General features: G+C 47.5%; 2 protein-coding genes across 2 annotated transcripts; one reads left to right on the top strand and one right to left on the bottom strand.

Moving 5' to 3' along the window:
- Positions 1-331: 331 nt before the first annotated feature.
- On the top strand, positions 332-3,842 carry LOC308139243 (interferon regulatory factor 2-binding protein 1-like). The gene is made up of 2 exons (XM_080508614.1): positions 332-2,299; positions 3,700-3,842. Exon 1 carries the CDS (start codon positions 460-462, stop codon positions 2,263-2,265), a length of 1,806 nt encoding a protein of 601 aa, XP_080364740.1. The 5' UTR covers positions 332-459; the 3' UTR covers positions 2,266-2,299; positions 3,700-3,842.
- A 693-nt stretch (positions 3,843-4,535) lies between these two features.
- Positions 4,536-13,377, bottom strand: micu2 (mitochondrial calcium uptake 2). Its single transcript, XM_080508615.1, is given in 14 exon segments — positions 4,536-4,933; positions 5,715-5,873; positions 7,099-7,206; positions 7,291-7,428; positions 7,430-7,463; positions 7,978-8,075; positions 8,168-8,189; positions 8,191-8,222; positions 9,901-9,983; positions 10,648-10,695; positions 11,296-11,371; positions 11,439-11,470; positions 12,117-12,246; positions 13,133-13,377. Coding segments are annotated over 14 exon segments (1,263 nt in total). The 5' UTR covers positions 13,334-13,377; the 3' UTR covers positions 4,536-4,831.
- Positions 13,378-22,305: the final 8,928 nt, after the last annotated feature.

Raw genomic sequence — 22,305 nt, 5'->3', positions numbered from 1 at the left:
ATGCCATTTATCCAATTATATTGTATTATTTGATCTCTAACCTTCTATTCTATCCACTCCGTGTGGAATCCGCGTGTAAAAGCGTTTCTCGAAAGTGCCGCTATCGAATAAAGCAGCAGTAGTCCTCTCCACCGCTCAGACTACTACATTTCCCATGATGCCCCGCGCCGCCGCGCGGTTTCCGGTGCAACAGTGAACTTCCTCCCACTCGGCTCGACTCGAACAAACCCGAGACAGAAGACGTCGATAAGTTTTAAATGTTGCCGCCGCCGCACAACGTCCCGAGGCCCGCGCGCGATTAATATCCAGCGGTTTCGGGGAAGAAGGGGAAAAAAAACCAACCCCCCGCGGCATGCGCGGAGCGCGGCCCCGCGACTGAAAGCACAAGCCGAAGAGAGCGCGTGGACCGTGACGGGTGAGGCCTCCGCGGAAAGTTTGGCGTCGGGGCCCGTAAACAACATGTCGTCCGCCTCGCAGCCCTCCTCCCGACGGCAGTGGTGCTACCTCTGCGACCTGCCCAAGATGCCGTGGGCCATGCTGTGGGAGTTCAGCGAGGCCGTGTGCCGCGGCTGCGTCAACTACGACGGCGCGGACCGCATCGAGCTGCTGATCGAGACCGCCCGGCAGCTGAAGAGCACGCACGGGGTGCTGGACGGCCGGTCCCCGGGTCCCCAGCAGGGCAAGCCCGGCTCGGCGGGGCCGCTGGAGGCGGGGCGGCAGCACGGGGAGCGGGCGGACCGGGCGGAGCGGGGCAGGGGCGGCGACTACGGGGTGTCCGCGCGCCTCCCCAACGGCCTCCACCGGGTCGAGGACGTGGCCCTGTCGGAGGGCAGCCGGCAGAGCCCCAACACCCGGCGCGCGGTGGCCGCGGCGGTGCCCGGGCTGCACGGGGCCATCCCCCACGCCCTGATCGCCCAGGGGCTGGTGGCGGCCCCGCACGGGCTCCTCGCGCCCCTGTCGGTCTCCAGGGCCGGGGCGACGCCCATCGCGGTGTCCGCGGGCCCCATCATGAGCGACGCCGGCCGCAGGCAGGTGGTGTCCATGGGGGCCAGCACCTCGGCCCTGGTGGGCATCGACCCGGTGCTGTGGAGGAACAACGAGGTGATGGCGGAGCTGAACGAGGTGGCCCGCAGCCGGGTGGAGGGCTGGCCCGGCCGGCCCAAGGCGGTCCGGGACGTGCTGGTGGCCCTCAGCGGCTGCGTCCCCTTCAACGTGCGCTTCAGGAAGGACCACGGCCTGGTGGGCCGCGTCCTGGCCTTCGACGCCGGCACCGCGCCGGACTTCGAGCTCCGGGTGTTCGCGGAGTACCCCGCCGGCTCCGGGATGATCTTCGCGGGCGTGCCGGACCTGGTCAGGCAGATGTTCCGCGACTCGGCCAAGGACGCGGGCAAGGCGGTGAACTCCGGGCTGCGCTACGTGGAGTACGAGAAGCGGCAGGGCACGGGCGACTGGCGCGGCCTGGTGGAGCTGCTGAACGAGGGCGTGAGGATGTTCAAGGAGCCGCCCATCCCCGAGGTGCTGCCGCAGCCCGACGCCGTCCTGCCCCTGGCGGCCGCCGCCGTCGCCGCCGGGCGCTCCGGCCCCGGCAAGGGCGCCACCAGGCGCCGCAAGGCCTCCCCCGGCTCGGAGAACGGCGAGAGCGAGGGAAGGCCGGAGCACCCGGGGAGGGAGCCGTGGCCCCGGGGCGCCTACCCCGGCATGGAGCCCCTCGCCGGCATGGAGGGGCCGCCCCGCCTCCACAGCCAGCCCTCCCCCATCTCGGCCCTCATGGGGGTGGCGGACAGCCTGAGCTCCGGCCAGATGGCGAGGGACAGCCCCGGCATGTCGGCCGCCCACGCCGCCGCCGCCGCCTCCTCCTCCTCCTCCTCGGCCGGGCGGCCCACCAGCAGCAGCCCCTCCACCGCCTCCACCTCGGCGTCGCAGGGCCTGGGCGGCGCGGGGGGGCCGAGCGGCGGCGCCGGGGAGTCGTCGTCGTCGTCGTCGGGCGGCGCCCAGGGCACCCTGCTGTGCTGCACCCTGTGCCGGGAGCGCCTGGAGGACACGCACTTCGTCCAGTGTCCGTCGGTGCCGCACCACAAGTTCTGCTTCCCCTGCACCCGGGGCTTCATCCGCAGCCAGGGCCAGGGCGGCGAGGTGTACTGCCCCAGCGGCGAGCGCTGCCCGCTGGCCGGCTCCACCGTGCCCTGGGCCTTCATGCAGGGCGAGATCTCCACCATCCTGGCCGGGGACGGAGACGTGACGGTGAAGAAGGAGAGCGACCCCTGACGTCCCGACCCCCCCCCCCCCCGCGCGGAGATCGGTAAGACCCGGAGTCTGGAACGCAGGAGATTTAAATCCTCTTCGACGGCCCGAAAGTCTCTCGGGGGTTTAAATCCGGCTTCTTCGGCGTCGTTTCCTTGTTTTTGTTGCTTCGGGCTCCAAATCCTCCGACGCTTCAAACTTCATCGGTTTGTTTAAACGGAAACCAAAAAAAAAAATGTCTGGAGGAGAAACTGAACTTTGTTCACCCGGAGAAGAACGTAAAAAAAAAAAAAAAAAGGAGCTTCTTCAAACTTAAAAAACAAAAACAAGCTGAATTTGTGACGTCAAAGTTCAGTTTTATTTCCCTTCATTTTACACTTTAATTAAAACAAAGGCTTTATTGTCTGAAGGGTTTTAACAACATAAAAATATCCACCGGCTTTATTTACGTTTTAATAGAGAACAAAAGACGTCTTCTATTGATTTCTTTAAATGTTGAAATTAGACTTTAATAGGCAATAAAGTTGCATTAAAGGTTTTTTTACAGGATCGGTAAAAGAAGGATAAAGTTAAAAAAATGTTTCAACGAATCTGCAAGTTTAATTTAGTAAGTTTTGCTTTTTAAAAAAAAATTCAAGGACTGTTGTTTTTCTCAAATGATACGCAAAAAAGAAGGGTGGATTTTCACAATAAAACTCTTTCCGAAGTGGTGAAGGAAAAAGTTTCTCTAACTGCAGAAACGTTAAGTAAACGACTATTGTGACAAAATATGGCAGGATAATATCAAATGTGTCGTCGAGTTTCAATCACAAGGAGAACATCAAAGTAACTTAAACATTAAAGACTTTTACTTTGAAGTATTAGGCTGAAGGTTAATTTAGAAGTTAGTGAAGTTCCCATTAATTAACAATGAAACGTTTTCATAAAGTAACTTTACTCTTCGGGAATATTAAATCTTTTAACTTGAAGATATATGCTGATATTTTATTGATAAATATGAACATAAAGAGAATAAACAAAGAGATTTAATCTCACTATAATTTAGTGTGAACTTTATTTTCTGAATTTCTTTTGTCAGATTTATTGTGAAAGGTTGGACTCTAAAAGTAATAAAATGTTCTTAAATTTAAGTTTCCCGAGTTTAAGTAACTTCCCGTTGACAGAAAGTGGGCGGAGCCAGCGTCATCGTATCGCCTCGTGTGATTGGCTGTTTCATGTGCGTGAGCAAAACAAAGTAAATGGTCTATAGCAGCGACTCTCGGTCAAGAGATGTGACCTTAAAGTAATAATCGTGAGCTCAAAATGAGTTTTCTGCTGTAATTTATCTACGATACTTTTTTTTTTTTAATCGCTGCAGTTTAATCAGATGGTTTCATTTAGCCAATCATATGTCAGGACGCCTGGCTCCGCCCACTCTCTGTGCACGTGGCGGTGCTGACGGGCTGTTTGTGTCTGCAGAAAGCACTTCCTGTTACCTGAAGGTCCACCGGGCTGCAGTACCCCCCGCCGGCCTCTGGGGGGGGGGGCGGAACCCCCGACCCCCCCCCCCCTCCCCCGAGGCGCCACTACACAACGACCGCCAACTCCAGACTCAACCAGACCGCCGTGGAGGAGGGACACGTCTGTGTGTATGTGTGTGTGTGTGTGTGAGAGAGAGAGAGAGAGAGTGGGCGAGCAACCGCCGCCACACACACCTCCCCCGTCCCGGAATCGAAAGCACACGCTTTGTTTTTTTTTGTTTTTTTGAAAGAAACGACAATCTGATTTGTTCCGTGTCTCTTTGTTTTTTTTGTCGGACGTGTCACTTCCTGTCTCGGACAGGGAAAAAAACGGAAACTACTCTGAATGTTGAGTCCATCAGGTCCTCACAGCCAAGGAGTGAACCATGTAACCCCTCCCCCCCTCCTCCTCCCCCCCACCACCACCACCCCTCCCCCGTCTCTCAGCTCTCCTGTTGTATGTCAAAAATGTGAATTTACTTTCAATATGGCTAATTGTAATTTCTATTTTTGATACAATACAAATTTCTATGTATTTGTTTATAGTGATACGAAGACCAAAGAGGCTTCCTGCTTGATGTAATTGATGTATCGTAGCCGTGTATCACCGACAACCTTGGCGTCCGTCACTAATTAGTCCACCTATCACAGAAGTACGCTTCTTTTTCTCTTTTATTTTACCTTTTTTTTGTTTGTTTTTTTCCAATTGTACGTTATGGTAAGATACTTCAATGGTTAACCCCCGACATGCCGATGTGATCTTTACAGGTCGGTCCGACAATAAAGTACAAATAGTTAAGAAACGTCTGATCGTGAGCTTTTAATGGAGAAGAAAACATCCTGGTGCTTCAGATTCTCTCAATCTTGACAGGGAGGAAGTAAAAAAAAAAAAAACCAAGACAAAGAAAACTCGTCTCGAACTGAAACACACGAACTGAAATTTCACGTAAAGTCGCATCGAGAAGTTCACTGCGTCAACGAAGCAGAAACAAAAGTGTAAACAAGCAGACGACACGTTCTGCGAACGTGATCTAGTGGTGAGAACCCCCGGACGTTCACGTGTGGTTACTATGGTTACGAGCAGTGGTGGTTCAAAAGGGGCTGCCGGTCTCCCTCAGGGCCTCTTGCGCCCCCTTCAGGGTCTCTCGCTTCACACACTTCCAGTAGTCGCCGATGCCGTTCTGGTGTTTCACCTGCAGGCGACACGGAGGTCAAGAGGTCAGGGGGACAATCGGAGGTCAAGAAGACAGAGGTCAACAGGTCAGGAGGACAATCGGAGGTCAGGAGGACAATCAGAGGTCATCAGGTCAAGAAGACAGAGGTCATCAGGTCAGGAGGACAATCGGAGGTCAAAAGGTCAGGAGGACAATCGGAGGTCATCAGGTCAGGAGGACAATCAGAGGTCAAAAGGTCAGGAGGACAATCGGAGGTCAACAGGTCAGGACAATCGGAGGTCATCAGGTCAAGAAGACAGAGGTCAACAGGTCAGGAGGACAATCAGAGGTCAACAGGTCAGGAGGACAATCAGAGGTCAAAGGTCAGGAGTACAATCGGAGGTCAACAGGTCAGGAGGACAATCAGAGGTCAAAAGGTCAGGAGGACAATCAGAGGGTCAACAGGTCAGGACAATCGGAGGTCATCAGGTCAAGAAGACAGAGGGTCAACAGGTCAGTGAGGACAATCAGAGGTCAACAGGTCAGGAGGACAATCAGAGGTCAAAAGGTCAGGAGTACAATCGGAGGTCAACAGGTCAGGAGGGACAATCAGAGGTCAAAAGGTCAGGAGGACAATCAGAGGTCATCAGGTCAGGAGGACAATCGGAGGTCAGGAGGACAACAATCAGGACAGAAATGCCGGACGAGAGCAAATTCCCCCGTTCTGCAGTGAAAAGCTCACGACTTGAAGCTCAGGACGTTTGTCTGCTCGGACCGCCCCCTGTGGAGGACTGAGGGCGGTGCAGGCTGGACGTCCCACCTTGAGGCCCCGCAGCACCCGGTCCGTCATCACGCCCAGGAACTCCTTGTGGCTCAGGCAGCTGTCTCCGTCCATGTCGAACAGCTTGAACACCGTGTCCAGAACGTTCTCCGACAGGTCGTGACCCGTGGCGATACGCACCGCTCGCTTGAACTGAGCTGGGGAGAGGAGGAGAGACGTGGTGGAGGAGGAGGAGGAGACGTGGTGGAGGAGGAGCAGGAGGAGGAGACGTGGTGGAGGAGGAGGAGGAGACGTGGTGGAGGAGGAGGAGCAGGAGACATGGTGGAGGAGGAGGAGGAGGAGACGTGGTGGAGGAGGAGGAGGAGACGTGGTGGAGGAGGAGGAGCAGGAGACATGGTGGAGGAGGAGGAGGAGGAGACGTGGTGGAGGAGGAGGAGGAGACGTGGTGGAGGAGGAGGAGCAGGAGACATGGTGGAGGAGGAGGAGGAGGAGACGTGGTGGAGGAGGAGGAGCAGGAGGAGGAGGAGCAGGAGGAGGAGGAGGAGACGTGGTGGAGGAGGAGGAGGAGACGTGGAGGAGGAGACGTGGTGGAGGAGGAGGAGGAGACGAGCGTGGAGGAGGAGGAGGGGGAGGAGGAGACGTGGTGGAGGGAGGAGGAGGAGACGTGGTGGAGGAGAGGAGACGTGGTGGAGGAGGAGGAGACATGGTGGAGGAGGAGGAGACATGGTGGAGGAGGAGGAGGAGACATGGTGGAGGAGGAGACGTGGTGGAGGAGGAGGAGGAGACGTGGTGGAAGAGGGGGGAAGCAGGAGGAGGAGGAGACGTGGTGGAGGAGGAGCAGGGGGAGGAGCACGAGACATGGTGGTGGAGGAGGAGCAGGAGGAGGAGGAGGAGACGTGGTGGAGGAGGAGGAGGAGACGTGGAGGAGGAGGAGGAGGAGACGTGGTGGAGGAGGAGGAGGAGACGTGGTGGAGGAGGAGGAGGGGGAGGAGGAGACGTGGTGGAGGAGGAGGAGGAGACGTGGTGGAGGAGGAGGAGACGTGGTGGACGGAGGAGGAGACATGGTGGAGGAGGAGGAGACATGGTGGAGGAGGAGGAGGAGACATGGTGGAGGAGGAGGAGACGTGGTGGAGGAGGAGACGTGGTGGAGGAGGGAGGAGGAGACGTGGTGGAAGAGGGGGAAGCACGGAGGAGGAGGAGACGTGGTGGAGGAGGAGCAGGGGGAGGAGCAGGAGACATGGTGGTGGAGGAGGAGCAGGAGGAGGAAGGGGAGCAGAAGGAGGAGACATGGTGGAGGAGGAGGAGACGTGGTGGAGGAGGAGCAGGAGGAGGAGGAGGGAGCAGACATGGTGGAGGAGGAGGAGGGGGGGGGGGGGGGGGGGGGGGGAGGGGCAGGAGGAGGAGGGAGGAGCAGCTTTTACCCCAGTCCCACTGGGCGGTTGGCCTCCGTCACCATCTTCATGGAGAAGGCGAAATCCTCCAGGTTGTTGGTGAAGAGGCAGAACGCCTTGAACTCGTCGAAGGTGATGCTCTGAGGAGGAGGAGGAGGAGGAGGAGGTGAGGAAAGGGCAAGGTGAGGCGCCGGGCGGCGGAGGAGGGAGGGGGGTGTGGCTACCTGGCCGGCGGGGATCCTCTTCCTCATGTTCTCCCAGTACAGCTCGTTGTCTTCCTCGCTGGTGTAGTGCAGCAGCCACTCGGCGAAGTCCTCCCTCCGCATGGTGTCCATCCCCCGGGAGAACTGGCGGAACTCCATCCTCCTGCACCTCCGCCTGCAGGTCCTCCATGAACCTGGGCGTCGTCCCAGGGTGTTAAACAGCCAATCACAAATCAATCCCTATATAGTGTCATCGGGGGGGGTGGGGCGGGGGGGGGGGGGGGGGGGGGGGGGGGGGGGGGGGGGGTCGGCCAATCACAGTCAAGGTAGCCCCCCCCCCCCCCCTTTTTTTTTGACTCCTCCCACAATCAGGCAGCTCTGCTCTGGCACATGGCGCCACGAGAGGAAGTACGTCCTCCTCTCTTCCCATAGATGTGCCGTGTGTGGGGGCGGAGCCAGTCCGGCTCACACAGACACAGCAGATTCTGAATGTAGCTCCGAGGATCAAGGAGGAGGTGGAACTCTGAACCTCGGTGATCAAATCTAAACAATAAATCCTGATCAATGTATTGTAACAATTATTTTCTTCATAGTAAATATTCAGGATCATTTCTGCTGGTTTTTAGGACTTTTAACGTCACGACTTCCTGTTTTTGGGCGAAAAAACAAAACAAAAAGCTGTTGTGTAATTCAACAAAATAAAAGTACCGGCGGAACTCCTGGTACTGCAGCTTGTCGCGTCCTTTCTTCCCGAAGAAGTAGGCCTGCAGCGACGTGTCCACGCCGTCTCCGTCCACCGCTGCTGTCTGCCCCACAAACAAACAAACAAACAAACAAACAAACAGGATGAGCGGCGAGCGGCGGTGAAGCCGAGCGGCCCGTCGCCGTGGCGCCTCACCTCCGCCGCGTCCTTCTGAACCCCTCCGCATACTTTTCCCGATGATCTTCTTGAGCTTCGGCGGCGACGAGAGGGAAACAGATGAAAGAAGTTCAAAGCACAAATCGACCTTTTGACTCCGGGGAGGAGAGGGAAGTTCCTCCGACCTCTGACCTCCGGCGACATGCAGGCAAGGCGAGCCGACGGACGAACACATAAATGAAAAGTAAAAGTAAAGGAAGCAGGCGGGGAGCAGCTCACCTCCAGCGGTCCCCGGCGGCGCTGCAGCATTAAGGAAACAAACCTTTTAACTATTATAAACCAGCTGGAACATTAAACACTTTACTAGTTTGAAAGTTGTGTTCTCGTATTATTATCAACACAGAATGACATAAAGACACTGACTGGTGCAGAACTGAAGGTTGTTTCTACAACCGTGAGGCGAACAGCTGGATTGTGAAGCTTTCAGGGTTTCAAACACGCGAGACGTGATCCAGATGTCAAATTCCATCATTTCTGCTCCGTTCAGTGGTTTTAGGCTGAAAGTTGATCAAAATCCTCAGTTGTCCTGTTGAGCAACTGAGCAACTGGACGACCAACCAGAAATGAAATAAACCAAAAACTAAACCAACCAACAAGTAAACCAACCAACCAACCAAAACAACTAAACCAACCAACCAAAAACCACTAAACCAACCAACAACTAAACCAACCAACCAACCAAAAACAAGTAAACCAACCAACCAAAACTAAACGAACCAACAAACCAAAAACAACAAAACCAAGCAACCAAAACTAAACGAACCAACAACTAACCAACCAACCAACCAGAAACAACTAAACCAACCAACCAACAACAACTAACCAACCAACAACTAAACCAACCAAAAACTAAACCAACAAACCACCACTAAACCAACAAACCAGAAACAACTAAACCAACCAAAAACTAAACCAACAAACCAAAAACAACTAAACCAACCAAACACCTAAACCAACAAACCACAAATAACTAAACCAACCAACCAGCCACTAAACCAACCAAACACTAAACCAACAAACCACAAACAACTAAACCAACCAAAAACTAAACCAACAAACCAAAAACAACTAAACCAACAAACCAGCCACTAAACCAACCAAAAACTAAACCAACAAACCAAAAACAACTAAGCCAACCAACAACTAACCCAACCAACCAAGTGTACAAAGTTAACTAGAACGTCCCACCGTGGCCTGAAGACGAGGTAAAACCACGTGTGGAGAGAAAATTAAAGCAGAGGATCTGGACACACCGAGAAGAAATCAAAGACTCTAGAATCAAGACTCTGGAATCAAAGACTCTAGAATCAAAGAACGATTCCGTCAGACAGAGCCCGTCGTCCTGAAAACATCCGATAAAAACCTCCAGACAGAGGCGAGGGCGAGTAGAAACCACGGTGGACGAGCCCGGCGGCAGAGAAAACACGGAAACGCTGATCTGGAATTCCTCTGAAGGAAAAACCTGCAGATCAACGACCCGACGAGTCGCTGAGCTGAAGGTTTGAGAGGAAAAACGTTTCAGATGAAAGGAAACAACTTCAGCCTTCATTTACAGCTCAGATTTACTGCCTGGTGATAAAAGTGGAGGGACGATTAGATTTGTGAAAAACGTCAACTAGACGGCTGCTGGGATGAATTTATAAACAAACAGCAGATTTTAAAAAGAAGAAGAAATGTCCCGCCCGTCTTCCTGCTGGTGTCCCAGTTCTTACCTTGAGGAACTCCTTCTTGTCCACGTGCTCGTTCCCGTCCACGTCCAGCATTTTGAACGCTATGTGAAACCCGGTGCGCGGCTCTGCAACGTCAACGCACCGTCAGTCACTCGGGCAAACGCTACAGACGGTCCCGCAAAAGGTGGAGGACATGGCGGGGAGGCCCTTCGCTGCCCCCTGGTGGCGAGCTGCAGTCGCACAGTCGACTCAGCCGACGCGCTTGGCTGCTCATTAAAACTCAAAAGTCAAGATTTAAAGCAAAAACGCCACCATGAGGAGGGTGGATGCAGTAATAAGCCTGTGGCGGCCATCTTGGATGAGGACCTGCCTCCCCTCAAGTGTACTCACTGCTATTGAAGCGAGTTAAATGACATTAACTCGCTGAATTTATAACCCAAGTGACAATTTTTAACGTTAAAAAAAAAAACCTTCCTGGATCATAATTCGACGCCTCGTCAACAGACTGACCCGGGTCCTCATCCAATATGGCGGCCGGAGCAGCTGGAAACTCTTCATTGACTGATATTAAATGTGTGAAAACCTGATTTTTCCCAAAACGGCCATTACATTTCTTAATTTAAATCCGAAAAAAACAAACCAAACCCAACGTTAATATTTGAGTTTCCCTTCGAAGCTTCTAGTGTCGTCCACCTTCACACGGTGTGTAAACAACAGGCCAAATAAACACAAACAAAAAGACGTGCAATTTGACAGAACGTGTGACGAGCCGGAGACCGAGAGACTTACTGGTCACGATGGTGAGCAGGAAGAGGTACTCTGTGTAGGAGATGAGCCCTGGGGGGGGGGGGGGGGGGGGGGGGGGGGGGCAACACACACACACACACGTTAGACCAGTGATTTTCAACCTTTTTTGAGCCAAGGCACATTCTTCTTTGGAAGAATCTGGAGGCACACCACCACCCGAAAATGTTAAAATGTGAAACTCTGTCGCCTCTATTAACAATATAAAGTCTTTCTCATCAAAGTTTTATCAACAGGAATCAAATAAATACAGAAAAAAAGTATTTCCCAATGTCTTTTTTTTAATAGTGCCTCCCTCAGTGTGAAACCTGGACCTGATGGATGAAGAGCTGAGATCCTGGTTCACATTCTTCCTTTTCAAAAACTTCTCCATCACTGTCACTGACACAGTACTTTGATACAAGATGGTAGCAGGAGGTGGAGATGAACCACACTGACGTCTGTCACTTTACATTTCACCGGCAAAGTTCTGTGCTGCCCTCTAGTGGTGAAGAGTATTTATACATCATTACTCTGCAACACACCGTCGCTGTGAGAACAAATGTAATAATAATTTCCCATGGTACACCTGGCTATATCTGGAGGAAACAGCAGAGGTTGATAAACACTGCGTTAGCGGGTCTCACGACTCACCGTTGTCTCCCAGGGTTCTGAACAGGTCGTTCCCGGGCCGAGCGCTCAGGGCCGCCGCCACCATCTCGTCCACATCCTGTCACAGTAACGCCACTTTGAGGTTGGCTGGTGTGTGTGTGTGTGTGTGTGTGTGTGTTACTTACCTGTGTGGTTAGAATTCTTTTCTCCAGCTTCCCTACGAGGAAGAAAAGTGAAATTACTATATTGTATAAGAAAGAAGAGCAACACTTTGACGCAGGACAGGAATAATATTTAAGATGTATACAATGGTATAAAATGTATTAATAATAAACATAATAAAAGGTACATATTGTGATAGTGAATATTATTAATTGAAATATTGCCACACTGTATTTTGTATTTAAGATTGGTGACATTTAAATAGTATATTTTTAATATTATGTACATTCATGTGCATGTATGTGTTTGATGTGCATGTATAAATGGTATATATATATATATATATATATAGACGGTGTAAGTGCAAATATGTTTTTTCTTCACTCTTCCAGCTGATTTTTTTGTCTCTGAAGCCGAAATATAAACTCAAATTCAAACCCTTTTCAGTGGTTCACAGTCACTCTATGATTAAAAACCCTCAGTAAAATGTGTTTGTGCTTCAAATTGCTTCTTGGCCATGAATTAAAAAAAAAAGAAAAGAAAAAAGACATTTATCTTGATAATGAAAACTATCAACATTAAATTAAAAAAGTCAGTTTCCTTGTTTCTACACAGCTTTAGTACAACCCGTCAGCGGTGGAGGAGGAGTGTGTGTGCGGCTAATAGGTGACAGATTAAAGGAGTGTTAGGTGAGGACTGACGGTCGACGCTCTCCAGCATGACGGAGAACAGGAAGTCCCTGGGCGTCATGTAGGCCTCGCCGTCGTAGACGACCGACGCAAACTGGGTGAAGCGCAGCTTCCTGGCGGACATGCGTGGAGCCGCGGGTTCCTGAAAACCACGTCAAGCATCACGACGGAGGTCAGGAGAAAAAGAGGGACGGAGGCTCGTTTTGTTCTTAAAATAAATAAATAAATAAATAAAAGTGACGTACGGGAAAACAAACAGCCTGAAAACAAACAAAATCAAGGCAAAATTCCAATATCCTTCCAATATCGAGCCGATAATTAGTTATCATGCATCCCTGTCAAGAATTAGTATCGAGATTTTAAGTGCGGAAATAAAAAAAATATAAAGATGCTCAGATTTCTTAAGAGATTTTTGTTTTATATATATTTAGATTACTAGCAGACGTTCAGAATTGTCTCGTAGTCAGTGAAGTTTAACCTATAATCAACCTGAAAATATCAAAACAATACAAAACTGAGACTAAAGCGCTGTCCTTGACATTGTGGATGTTTCTCAGAATTAAAGAGGTGCTGCAGTTTGTCAGGATCAGTTTAAGTTTCTATTTTTTATGCTGCGGCTTGAAATAATGATCAATAAATAATCTTCCAATCAACTCATCTCCCTCCTGAACGGTGCAGACTGGAGCGTTAAAGCAGATTAAAACACAGAGACACTGTAAGGACACGATTTCCAGATTATTATTATTATAATTATCATTATTATAAGACAATATCTCCTCTTGACTCCATATATAGAAATCAGCTGTTGTTGCAGTGTCCCTGAACGGCCACTAGAGGGCGCCCGTCGACACAAACTATGCACGTTCTTTTCCAAACATTTCACTACTGAAGTCAAGTGTCGCCGCTATTTTCACTCAACGACGCGTTATATCTGGTTAAACTCGACAGGAAAAGTGCTTTTCAGAGGCGTGAAGTTTTGCAGCGCGGTTTAATTTCGACGCCACGAACTTACTGCGAGCCGCACTCACCTTCTGCTCCTGGGCGAGCACCGCCCCGCCGAGAACCGCGCTCCGGTTCACGCGCAGGTGATAAAAACAAACGGCCCCGGTCCCCACCGCGGTCCCCAGCAACGCGGGACCGACGGCGCGGCCCGCGGACCAACTGCTCCCGGAGCGGCGGCTCCTCAGCGCGGAGCGCAGCGCCGCGGCGACTCTCCCCCAGCGGGCCATGGTTTCAGGAAGCGGAGGGTCGGGAGCTCCGCGGACTGCGGCTGGGTCAAACGCGGCTTCCGTAAGGGGGGGCGGGGCCATGGCATGCTGGAGCCACGCCCACCACTGACACACCCGGAATGTGGCAGCTGACGTCAGCACGTAAACAAACGCCGAGTTTGTGGAAATACACCGTTAATTACACGAGGAAACTATTTATTTGAAGAATGGGAACAATTTCTATTTTTTTTTATTGCAACCAGAAACAAAATAAAAGTTATTAATCTCTTAACATCGGATTATAGCATTTAATTTTGAGATATCAAGTTCAATTCATGAGAAAACTGTGACACTATTTGTACAAAATGCTTGGTTAGATAATATTTAATAGCAAAAAAAGCTGTGTATGTGTATATATATATATATATATATATATATATATATATATATATATATATATATATATATATAGCTTTTTTGTTATTTTTTTAAATTCTGTTTTCGCCATTCTCACAGCCATTTTTTTGTTGTTTGACCTTTGTCTGTGATTTTGGCTCTTCAACCATTTTAACTGTCTCATCTTCTCATTTATTCAAACTTTACACATTCTAAATTATTTTAGCTCTTCTTTCAGTTTATTGCCATTTTTTTTTGCTTTCCAAATAACAATTTTTATTCTTTCGTCACACGTGTTAAAGCTCCAGGTGAAGCAGCAAGTTTTTTTTCATTTAACCCTTTGCTGAGACTTTTCTACATTTGGATTTAATCCCGGTCATCTTACAAAGAGGTGACTTTGTAAACTCAACATAAGTGAGACGAGACAGATTTTACTGTGAAAAACTGCAGAAAAAAATGTCACATTTTCCACCTCAAACTGCAGCAGAGGGTTAGTTAAAGAAAAAGCACAGCAGGAGGGTCAACGGGGGGTTAAATTCTTCGCCCTCACCATCAAAACATCGACTGATTTGAAGGGAAAAATGAGTGGAAATGAAGCGACGGACAGATTTTATATGGAAACACTGAATTTCCACAGCTCCATTGAGTTCCAGGTCCTTCCAGCAGCTCCGGTCGCTGTTGTCTTCACTCTGCACCACTAAAGTGCTCAACAACAACAGCAACAACAAAAAAAGTTGCTCTTTTCTTCATGTAAATAATTAAAACGTCCCTTCGTGGTTTATTTAAAAAACAAAACAAAAACAAAAAACTGCGGCAGAAATGCAGGCCGGGAGTGTTTGTGTTGCGGCACGTTGACGTTTGTTGGGGAGGAAACGGACGTGACGACGGGAAGGAACATAAACTTTACTTCAGTTTGGTTTTCGGGCTGGAAATCCATATATATATATAAAAAAGTAAAAAAATAAATAAAACGTGTGTTTCCCCTCTCGGCAAAATCAAAATGACTGTTTTCAATCTAATCAATTCACAAAAACTGAACAATTAATGGCTGACAAACAAAATATCGAACCGTTATTTGGAAGCAAAATCTATCTGGATATATTTAAGTGTTTGTATTTATCACAAATCACATATTAAAACCTGATGTTGTGCAACAATAATGTTAAAAATACAAACATTTAAAAACAGTTAAAATAAAAAAAAAACACAATGAAAAACACATCAGGAAAGTTTTAAATTTGACATTGTGAGCTTTTCTACATTAAAGTCCTGTGAGGTTTGTGAAGTTTCATGTTTAAAAAGCTTTTTTTTTTTTAATTAATGAAAAAATAAATAAAGATGCAAATGGCCTCATGTCACAAACATGTTTTATGAGGAATACCTAGAATATGAAAATATTACAACACTTTATTTTAAAGATTTTGAAGAAAAACAACCCAGTATGTTGCAAAAACGCACTGATTTGAATTGGGGTCATTTTTGACCCCACTTGTGGAAGAGTGTGGGAACTGGTAGGTTGGGCATCCAAGGGTTAAAAAATGGTTTAAAATGTACCCGAAGGTCTAAATTAAAATTGGTTAAAAATGTAAAAAAAAAAAAAAAGAATATACAATATATAAGAACAAGGTTAAATATGTAGAACGAGGAAAAAATATTGAGGTTAATGTGAGAATTATTTGAAAAAATATATATTTTGGCAATCAAGTCAAAATGCAATGTGTGTGTGTGTGTGTGTGTGTGTGTGTGTGTGTGTGTGTGTGTGTGTCCACATCAACTGCACGCCCGCTGTTGCGTCAGCAAGTCTGGAGGTTTATTTAATGTCGTAGCAGCAAGTTGTAATGTAAAGTAACAAAGACAAACACACTTGTAAAGACCGTCAACGAAGGGGGACAAAGTCTTTTTTTTTTTGCACGACGTCTCCGTCTCCGTCCACCGACGGCGAGACGCCGCCGTCGCCGCCGCCGTCCAGTCCGACTCGTCAACAAACGTGGTGAAAAAAAACCGTCCCCGTGTCCCGGGAGGCAGGGAAACACTCCTGGGACGGTGGCGGTATGGTGGGGTAAATATCCACCGTGACTCCAGCGGGAGAAACACGTCAAATCTACCCACGTGGGAAGAACCTATATGAGGATATATGTGCATATATGAAACATATAACCAGTTTATATGCACATATATGACTATATATGCTGCATACATGCCACATATAGGCAAAATTTAGGTGCATATATGTGAATATACAGGCCATATAGGTCTCCTGTACGGCTTCTTTATGTCCACACACACACACACACACACACACACACACATATATATATATATATATACATATATATCACTTTGGCAACTGTCATACAAGGCAAATAAATAAAACTCAAGGCAATAACTGAGAACTAACTAAAAAACAATTATGCAAGAAGAACATATAGGTGCATATATGCACACATATATACGTGCATATATGTACCTATATAAGTACTTGTATGCACGTATAGGTGTACACATATGTGTACATATAATATAGGAAAACGGCCAATTTTATATATGTCACATATATTAAAAACCTATATCAAAACCTATATTAAAACATATATGTTTATATAGGTTCTTTCCATGTGGGAAAGGGTTTGTTTTGTTGTTGTTTTGTTGTTGTCCCCCCCCCCCCCCTCCCCCACCACTCCTCCCTGGCAAACCACATGACATGGCACTTATGTAAGAAAACAAAGAAAGAAACAAGAGAGTGACGGATAAAGAGAGAGAGAGACACTGACATGGAGGGACGGACGGAACCTGCAGCGGCGCAGGAAACAGGAAACAGGAAACAGGAAACAGGAAACAGGAAACAGCAAACACAGTCAGTCACTTCCTGTTTCTCAGGCCGGACGGACGTTGGGGAAGGAAGAACCCCCGATTATTGTTTCCCGCAGCAGTTTTGACTTGGAGGAGGATCGGAAGTACCTGTTTACTGTGTGTGTGTGTGTGCGTGTGTGTGTGTGTGTGTGTGTGTGTGTGTGTGTGTGTGTGTGTGTGTGTGTGTGTGTGTGTGTGTGTGTGTGTGTGTGTGTGTGTGTGTGTGTGTGTGTGGGAGTGGACTGCTGCCACAGCAGAAAGTAACAACACTGCAAAAAAAAAAAAAAAACTCGAAATCTTACCAAGTTTATTCGTCTCGAGTCAGAAACGTCTCCTCGCATTCGGTTGGACATAAATTCACCTGACAGGACATTTTTCAGGAACTCGTTTTTAGACGATGCTAATTTAATATCTTGAGTTGAATTCTAGAAAAAACGAGGTTCACTTTACATCTAAATACATTTTTCAGGAGTTATTTCTTTAAAGGGGTCAAATCCTTCATTCTCCTCCATTAGAATGTCGGATCCTAGGAGCTACATTCAGAATCTGCTGTGTCTGTGTGAGCTGGACTGGCTCCGCCCACGCACACGCCCATCTATGGGGAAGAGGAGGAAGTGCTTCCTCTCGTGGCGCCATGTGCCAGAGTAGAGCTGGCTGATTGTGGGAGGAGTCAAAAAGGAGGGGGAGGAGCCTTCCTTGATTGTGATTGGCTGAACCCCCGATGACATCATATAGGGTTTGATTTCTGATTGGCTGCTTGGAGCAACACACTTTTTAAAAGAGAGAGAGAGAGAGGACACACTTTCTTCACCTCTGGGGCGTCGTTCCAGGTGTGGAGACGAGTATTACTGCTGGAAAACCTTTAGAAAGTTGATTTTATATAATATGACCCCTTTAAAATTATCTGGAGTTTTAGCATTTGTGGCTGATTCTTTAAAAAAAAAGGAACTTGAAAATACTTTTTAAGATCTCAATATTATTCATTATTTCACAAAATCTTGTCCTGGGTAAGACTTGCAGATTTTCACTGATTTCAAAGTAAAAGTATCACGTTCAGGATGAAGTTGTGAGGCTCCTTCATCGTGACACCGTGAAATTATAACGTGAAAATAAATGCGAGGAATTAACTCACAAAATGTCACAAATATATAATATTGTCTTAAAATCACTGCATCACAGTGTGAAACCGTTTATGTTACATTGTGATAAAATAATATTCAGTCTTGGAATAGCTGTAGATTGTAGTTTAATTTTAATTCAATCTTTTTTTCAGTAAAGGATTCACATTATAATATACTAAATATATATATATATATATATATATATATATATATATATATATATATATATATATACATAATATATAATGTTATTTGTCATAATGATCTCGTAATGTTATATTTTCTTAAACTGTGGATCTTTTTCAAAATAGAACATTAAAATTTTCAGATTATTGTGATGATTTTCTTTAAATAATGTGAAAAAAAACATTGAAATATCACAATATAAATATATAAACATGTTATGTTGCAAAACGCGCCGATATATCACGTGTTACGAAGCTTTTTCAAATCATAACATAAAACTTCTCACCTTAATAAATCACCCTGTGCTCAAATATGATAAGTTGTGGATGTTATGTTGAGAAATCTTTACAAAACCTGGTGATTTATTATCAAATATAACGTGAGGACGATATGGAAGTATTGCATTCACATGAAAAAAATACAAATACATTTTGTCCCCCAAGAAAAACATCCCATAATTATGAGAAAAAAATTAATTATGACATTTTTGGGGGGATTTTTTTCCGAATTCATGAGATAATTGTTTTCTGAGAAAATACTAATTGGTTCTGGTTTTCTGAAATTATGAGAATTTTCTCCATCAATAATTTTTTTTACACAATAATTTTTTTCATCATAATTATGACTACCTCGTAAATTAAGAAAAAGCCAAATTTTCTTTATCTTTTCTCATAATTATAATTGATTCTCTCATAATTATGATAATTTTCTCCATCGAAAAATTCTCAGAAAAACAAAGCCAATTTTTTTCATAATTATTTTATTCCCCATAATTATGACTACCTTGTAAATTAAGAAAAACAAAGCCACATTTTCCTTATCTTTTCTCATAATTATGAGATAATTAATTAACTCATAATTATGAGATAATTATCTCATAGAAAAATTCTCAGAAAAACAAAGCAAATTTTTTTCATAATTATTTTATTCCCCATAATTATGACTACCTTGTAAATTAAGAAAAACAAAGCCAAATTTTCTTTATCTTTTCTCATAATAATGAGATAATGATCTCATAGAAATATTCTCAGAAAAACAAAGCCAATTTTTTTTCATGATTATGATTATCTCATAAATTGAAAACAAAACAAAGCCAAATTTTCCTCACATTTCTGAGCTAATTATCTAATTAATTAAGAAAACCAGCATAAACCTGTGTTTTTTGTTCCATGTGAATACAACACATCTCGGTATGATGATAACCTGGATCGTACGTTGTTTTGTTTTTTTAACGTAGAACTTTGGTAAGTGAAGAGTTTCCCTGCTGTGGCAGCCGCTCGTCTCCCGTGTTTGAATCTAAAAACCCCGAGGTTGAGGCGTCGTGGCGCCGATCGGGTGGAGACGCACACCCGACGACTCCCCAACTCCCGGATCGGATCGGAATCGACGTCGGCGTATAAAAAAACGTCTGGTGTACGTCTATATACACTATGATCAGCAATAGTGACTCCTAATTTTTTTTTTTTTTCCATTTAAATGTCATTAAACATTAATATAATCTGAGTGACGACTTGGCGTTTTATTTGTGGATTAATACAAATCTTTTAATTTTTACCCATTTCAGTTCAGAGTATTGTTTTTATTAGAGCACAGGATTTATTGGTATACATACAAAGATAGGTATATACAGTTCATGACTCGGATCATGACAGTTTTACATTGATGTTGCCTTTGATGGAGACGTTCCAGTCGGTCGAACACAAAAAAAAAAAAAGGAGGTTTCAACCCTCAGAAAACTACCTCAGGTTTTCTATTTTCTTTTTTTTTTTTTCCTCCTCTTCGTTATTTTTTGTGTCTGTGTGTGTGTGTGTGGGGGGGGTGGGGGGTTGGGGGGCTTTGTCTTTTTTTTTGGGGGGGGGAATGGGGGCACCACCGCCTGCCAACATGGCGGCGATCGAACACAACTGAGATCTGGTACATTCTGTGGAAAATAAACCGGCGGTGATACGGTACAAACAAACGGGAGGGGGGAGGGGGAGGGGGGGGGGGGGGGTGTTAGGGTCCAAACTGGCGATAATAGGGTGGTTTCTCTGCCCCCCCCCCCACCCTCCCCACCCCCACTCTTCTTCTCATGCTTACTGTGGAGTGAAGACCGGATCACGATAGCAAAATACACTCTCCCCAGAATCCCCCCCACCACCACCACCACCCCCCCCCCCCCCCCTCACTCGCATGTAAATTATTGCAATTCCTGCCCAACTCATGTGGAGAACATAAAAAAATAAAGGCAAGTTTAACAGGCGCACTAATAAGACTAGTTCATGCAATGTTTCCGACCTCCGTCGTGTACAAAGGCCCGGCGCCGCCGCCGCCACGCCCCCGGGGGGGTCCGTGGGGCCGGGGACACCCCCCCCCTCTCTCGCCGTGGACAAATAATAACCGTAACATTCGTAACAAGAGTCGCAGGGGGAACGTAAAAGAGAGGCGGTGGAGACGTGTACTGCTGGACACCACTGGAGTCGGCATTCCTTTTATATTCACATGGTCGGAAGCGAGCGGCGTGACGGGATTACATGTGGTCTATGACGTAGTATACAGATGTGTCGAGTGTCTAAGGTGCACGACTGTAAGCTGTTTCACGTGGGTGTGACAAATCATAGGTTATTTACTTATTTAAATTTTTTTTTTTTTTTTTTTTTTTTTTACATTTTGCGTCATCATTTCCGCCGCCCCTCCCCCACTCGTTCTCTCGCTTAATGAAGAGAAAAAACAAATAAAAAAGTATATTGCTTCAAAAAAATGTGTGCCCCTCCCCCCCCTCCCTCCTTTTTTTCCCCCTCCTCTTTTGAATTTTTTTTTTTTTTTTTTTTTTTTTTTTTTTTAAATACTGTGAAACATTTCATTCACCGCTTCTCGGGTTTTTCGTCTAGATCGACAAGAGCATTACATTATCAGTCAAAGATACATACAGAAAGATGCTGTGAATTCCAAGAGATTAAACGATCGACGATGGGACGTGACGGTGACGGTGACGGTGACTTAATTCCCCCCCGGGGGGGGGGGGGTGGGGTTGGGGGGGGGGGGACCGCTTGCTTTTTCGTCTTTCCGGTCCGTCTGTGTCTGTCTGTTCGGGGCCGACCTCCCACCAGCAGGTGGCGCAACGCAAGCACTGATGTATCGCCCGGGTGAAGGGGGAGGGGCTGAGAGTTCAGTCCGTCACGGTGAACCACAGTCGGTGACGAGGACGCCGACCCCTTTGACTGCACACGCCCTCCATCCGTCCGTCCGTCCCCCCTCGCCCACCCGCCCGCCCGCCCGCCCGCCGTACCGCCCGCCCGCCCGCCCGTCAAGTCAAGTGAGTCACGATGGCGAGCGCCCGCCCCCCTCATTTGCTCTTGCCGGACGTGCTGGAGCCCCCCGCCCCGCCCTCCAGCTTGTCCGCGATCTCGGACGTGTCGAGCTTCTCGGAGCCGTCGCCCTTCTCCGACCGCTCCTTCTCGGAGCGCTCCTCGCCCTCCACCAGCTCCGACCGCTCTGACCTGGCGTCGGCGTCGCCCTCCGACTTCTCCTTCCTCTCCGAGCGGTCGGGGTCCATGGACGAGGTGCCCGGCTTGTCCCACTTGACCATGGCGTCGTGCTCCGATATGCAGCCGGCGATGTTGGAGGTCCAGGCCTTCAGGTCCTCCTGCAGACGACGGGGGGGGGCGGGGGGGGCAGACGGTCAGACGCCTCAGAAAACGGCGAGGCAGCTAGCGCAATAATTTTGTGTGGGTAGAACTTGTAGTTTATCTATTTATTCTAAATTTATACTGTGCTTTTGCGCCATTTTGTGTTTTTAAATGTTCACTATTATGTCACTATTTCACAATTTACCATTGAGCACAATGGAAATAAGTCTTATTTATGACTTTTTTGCGTCATTCATCAAAATGATTAATATACCGTATTTTCCGCACTATTGGCCGCGCGTGCAAAATTTAACAAAAAACAAAAACCCCACAACATTTCGCTCTGCAAGCCGAGGCGCTCGTATCCCGCTGCAGCAGGAAGTAGACCTTAAAGTCGTAGTGAAATGAAAACTCGACCTCCAAAACACTCTGGTGTCGCTTCTAGGGACATTTTTTTATGCTAACTGGCCGAAGGGTAAAATGTTAAAACACGGCAATCTGCGAGAAAATAACCGATAAACGGCGCTATTTCCTCTGCTGGGCGGAGCTTCTGGCAATAATAGAGTGACATCACGAGTTGTGCACACGCCCAAGTTGTGTTTACATTATGGAGGATCAGAGTTTTGACCACGAAGAGGCTGAATTTAGCAGAATCACCAAAGATGAGTCCAGGTGTTACTTGATCGTCTACTAGCCGCCCGAGCTAGCGGCTCCCGCTAACCGCTAGCCGTGCAAGCTAGCGGCTCCCGCCGCCTGTGCTCCTTTTCTCCTCTCTCTGGTCTCTTCCAGGTTCAATCTTTCGTCAAGGCTCATAAAACGCCGACTATAACTT

The sequence above is a fragment of the Blennius ocellaris genome (genome assembly GCF_963422515.1).
Source record: "Blennius ocellaris genome assembly, chromosome: 14".
NCBI classification, from domain to species: Eukaryota; Metazoa; Chordata; class Actinopteri; order Blenniiformes; family Blenniidae; genus Blennius; species Blennius ocellaris.
Note: the sequence above shows the minus strand (reverse complement) of the source record. Positions and strands in the feature narration are given on the sequence as shown.

Bases quoted from the DNA above. Each gene is read 5' to 3' on its own strand.
- LOC308139243 (XM_080508614.1), top strand. From the start codon at position 460: ATGTCGTCCGCCTCGCAGCCCTCCTCCCGACGGCAGTGGTGCTACCTC.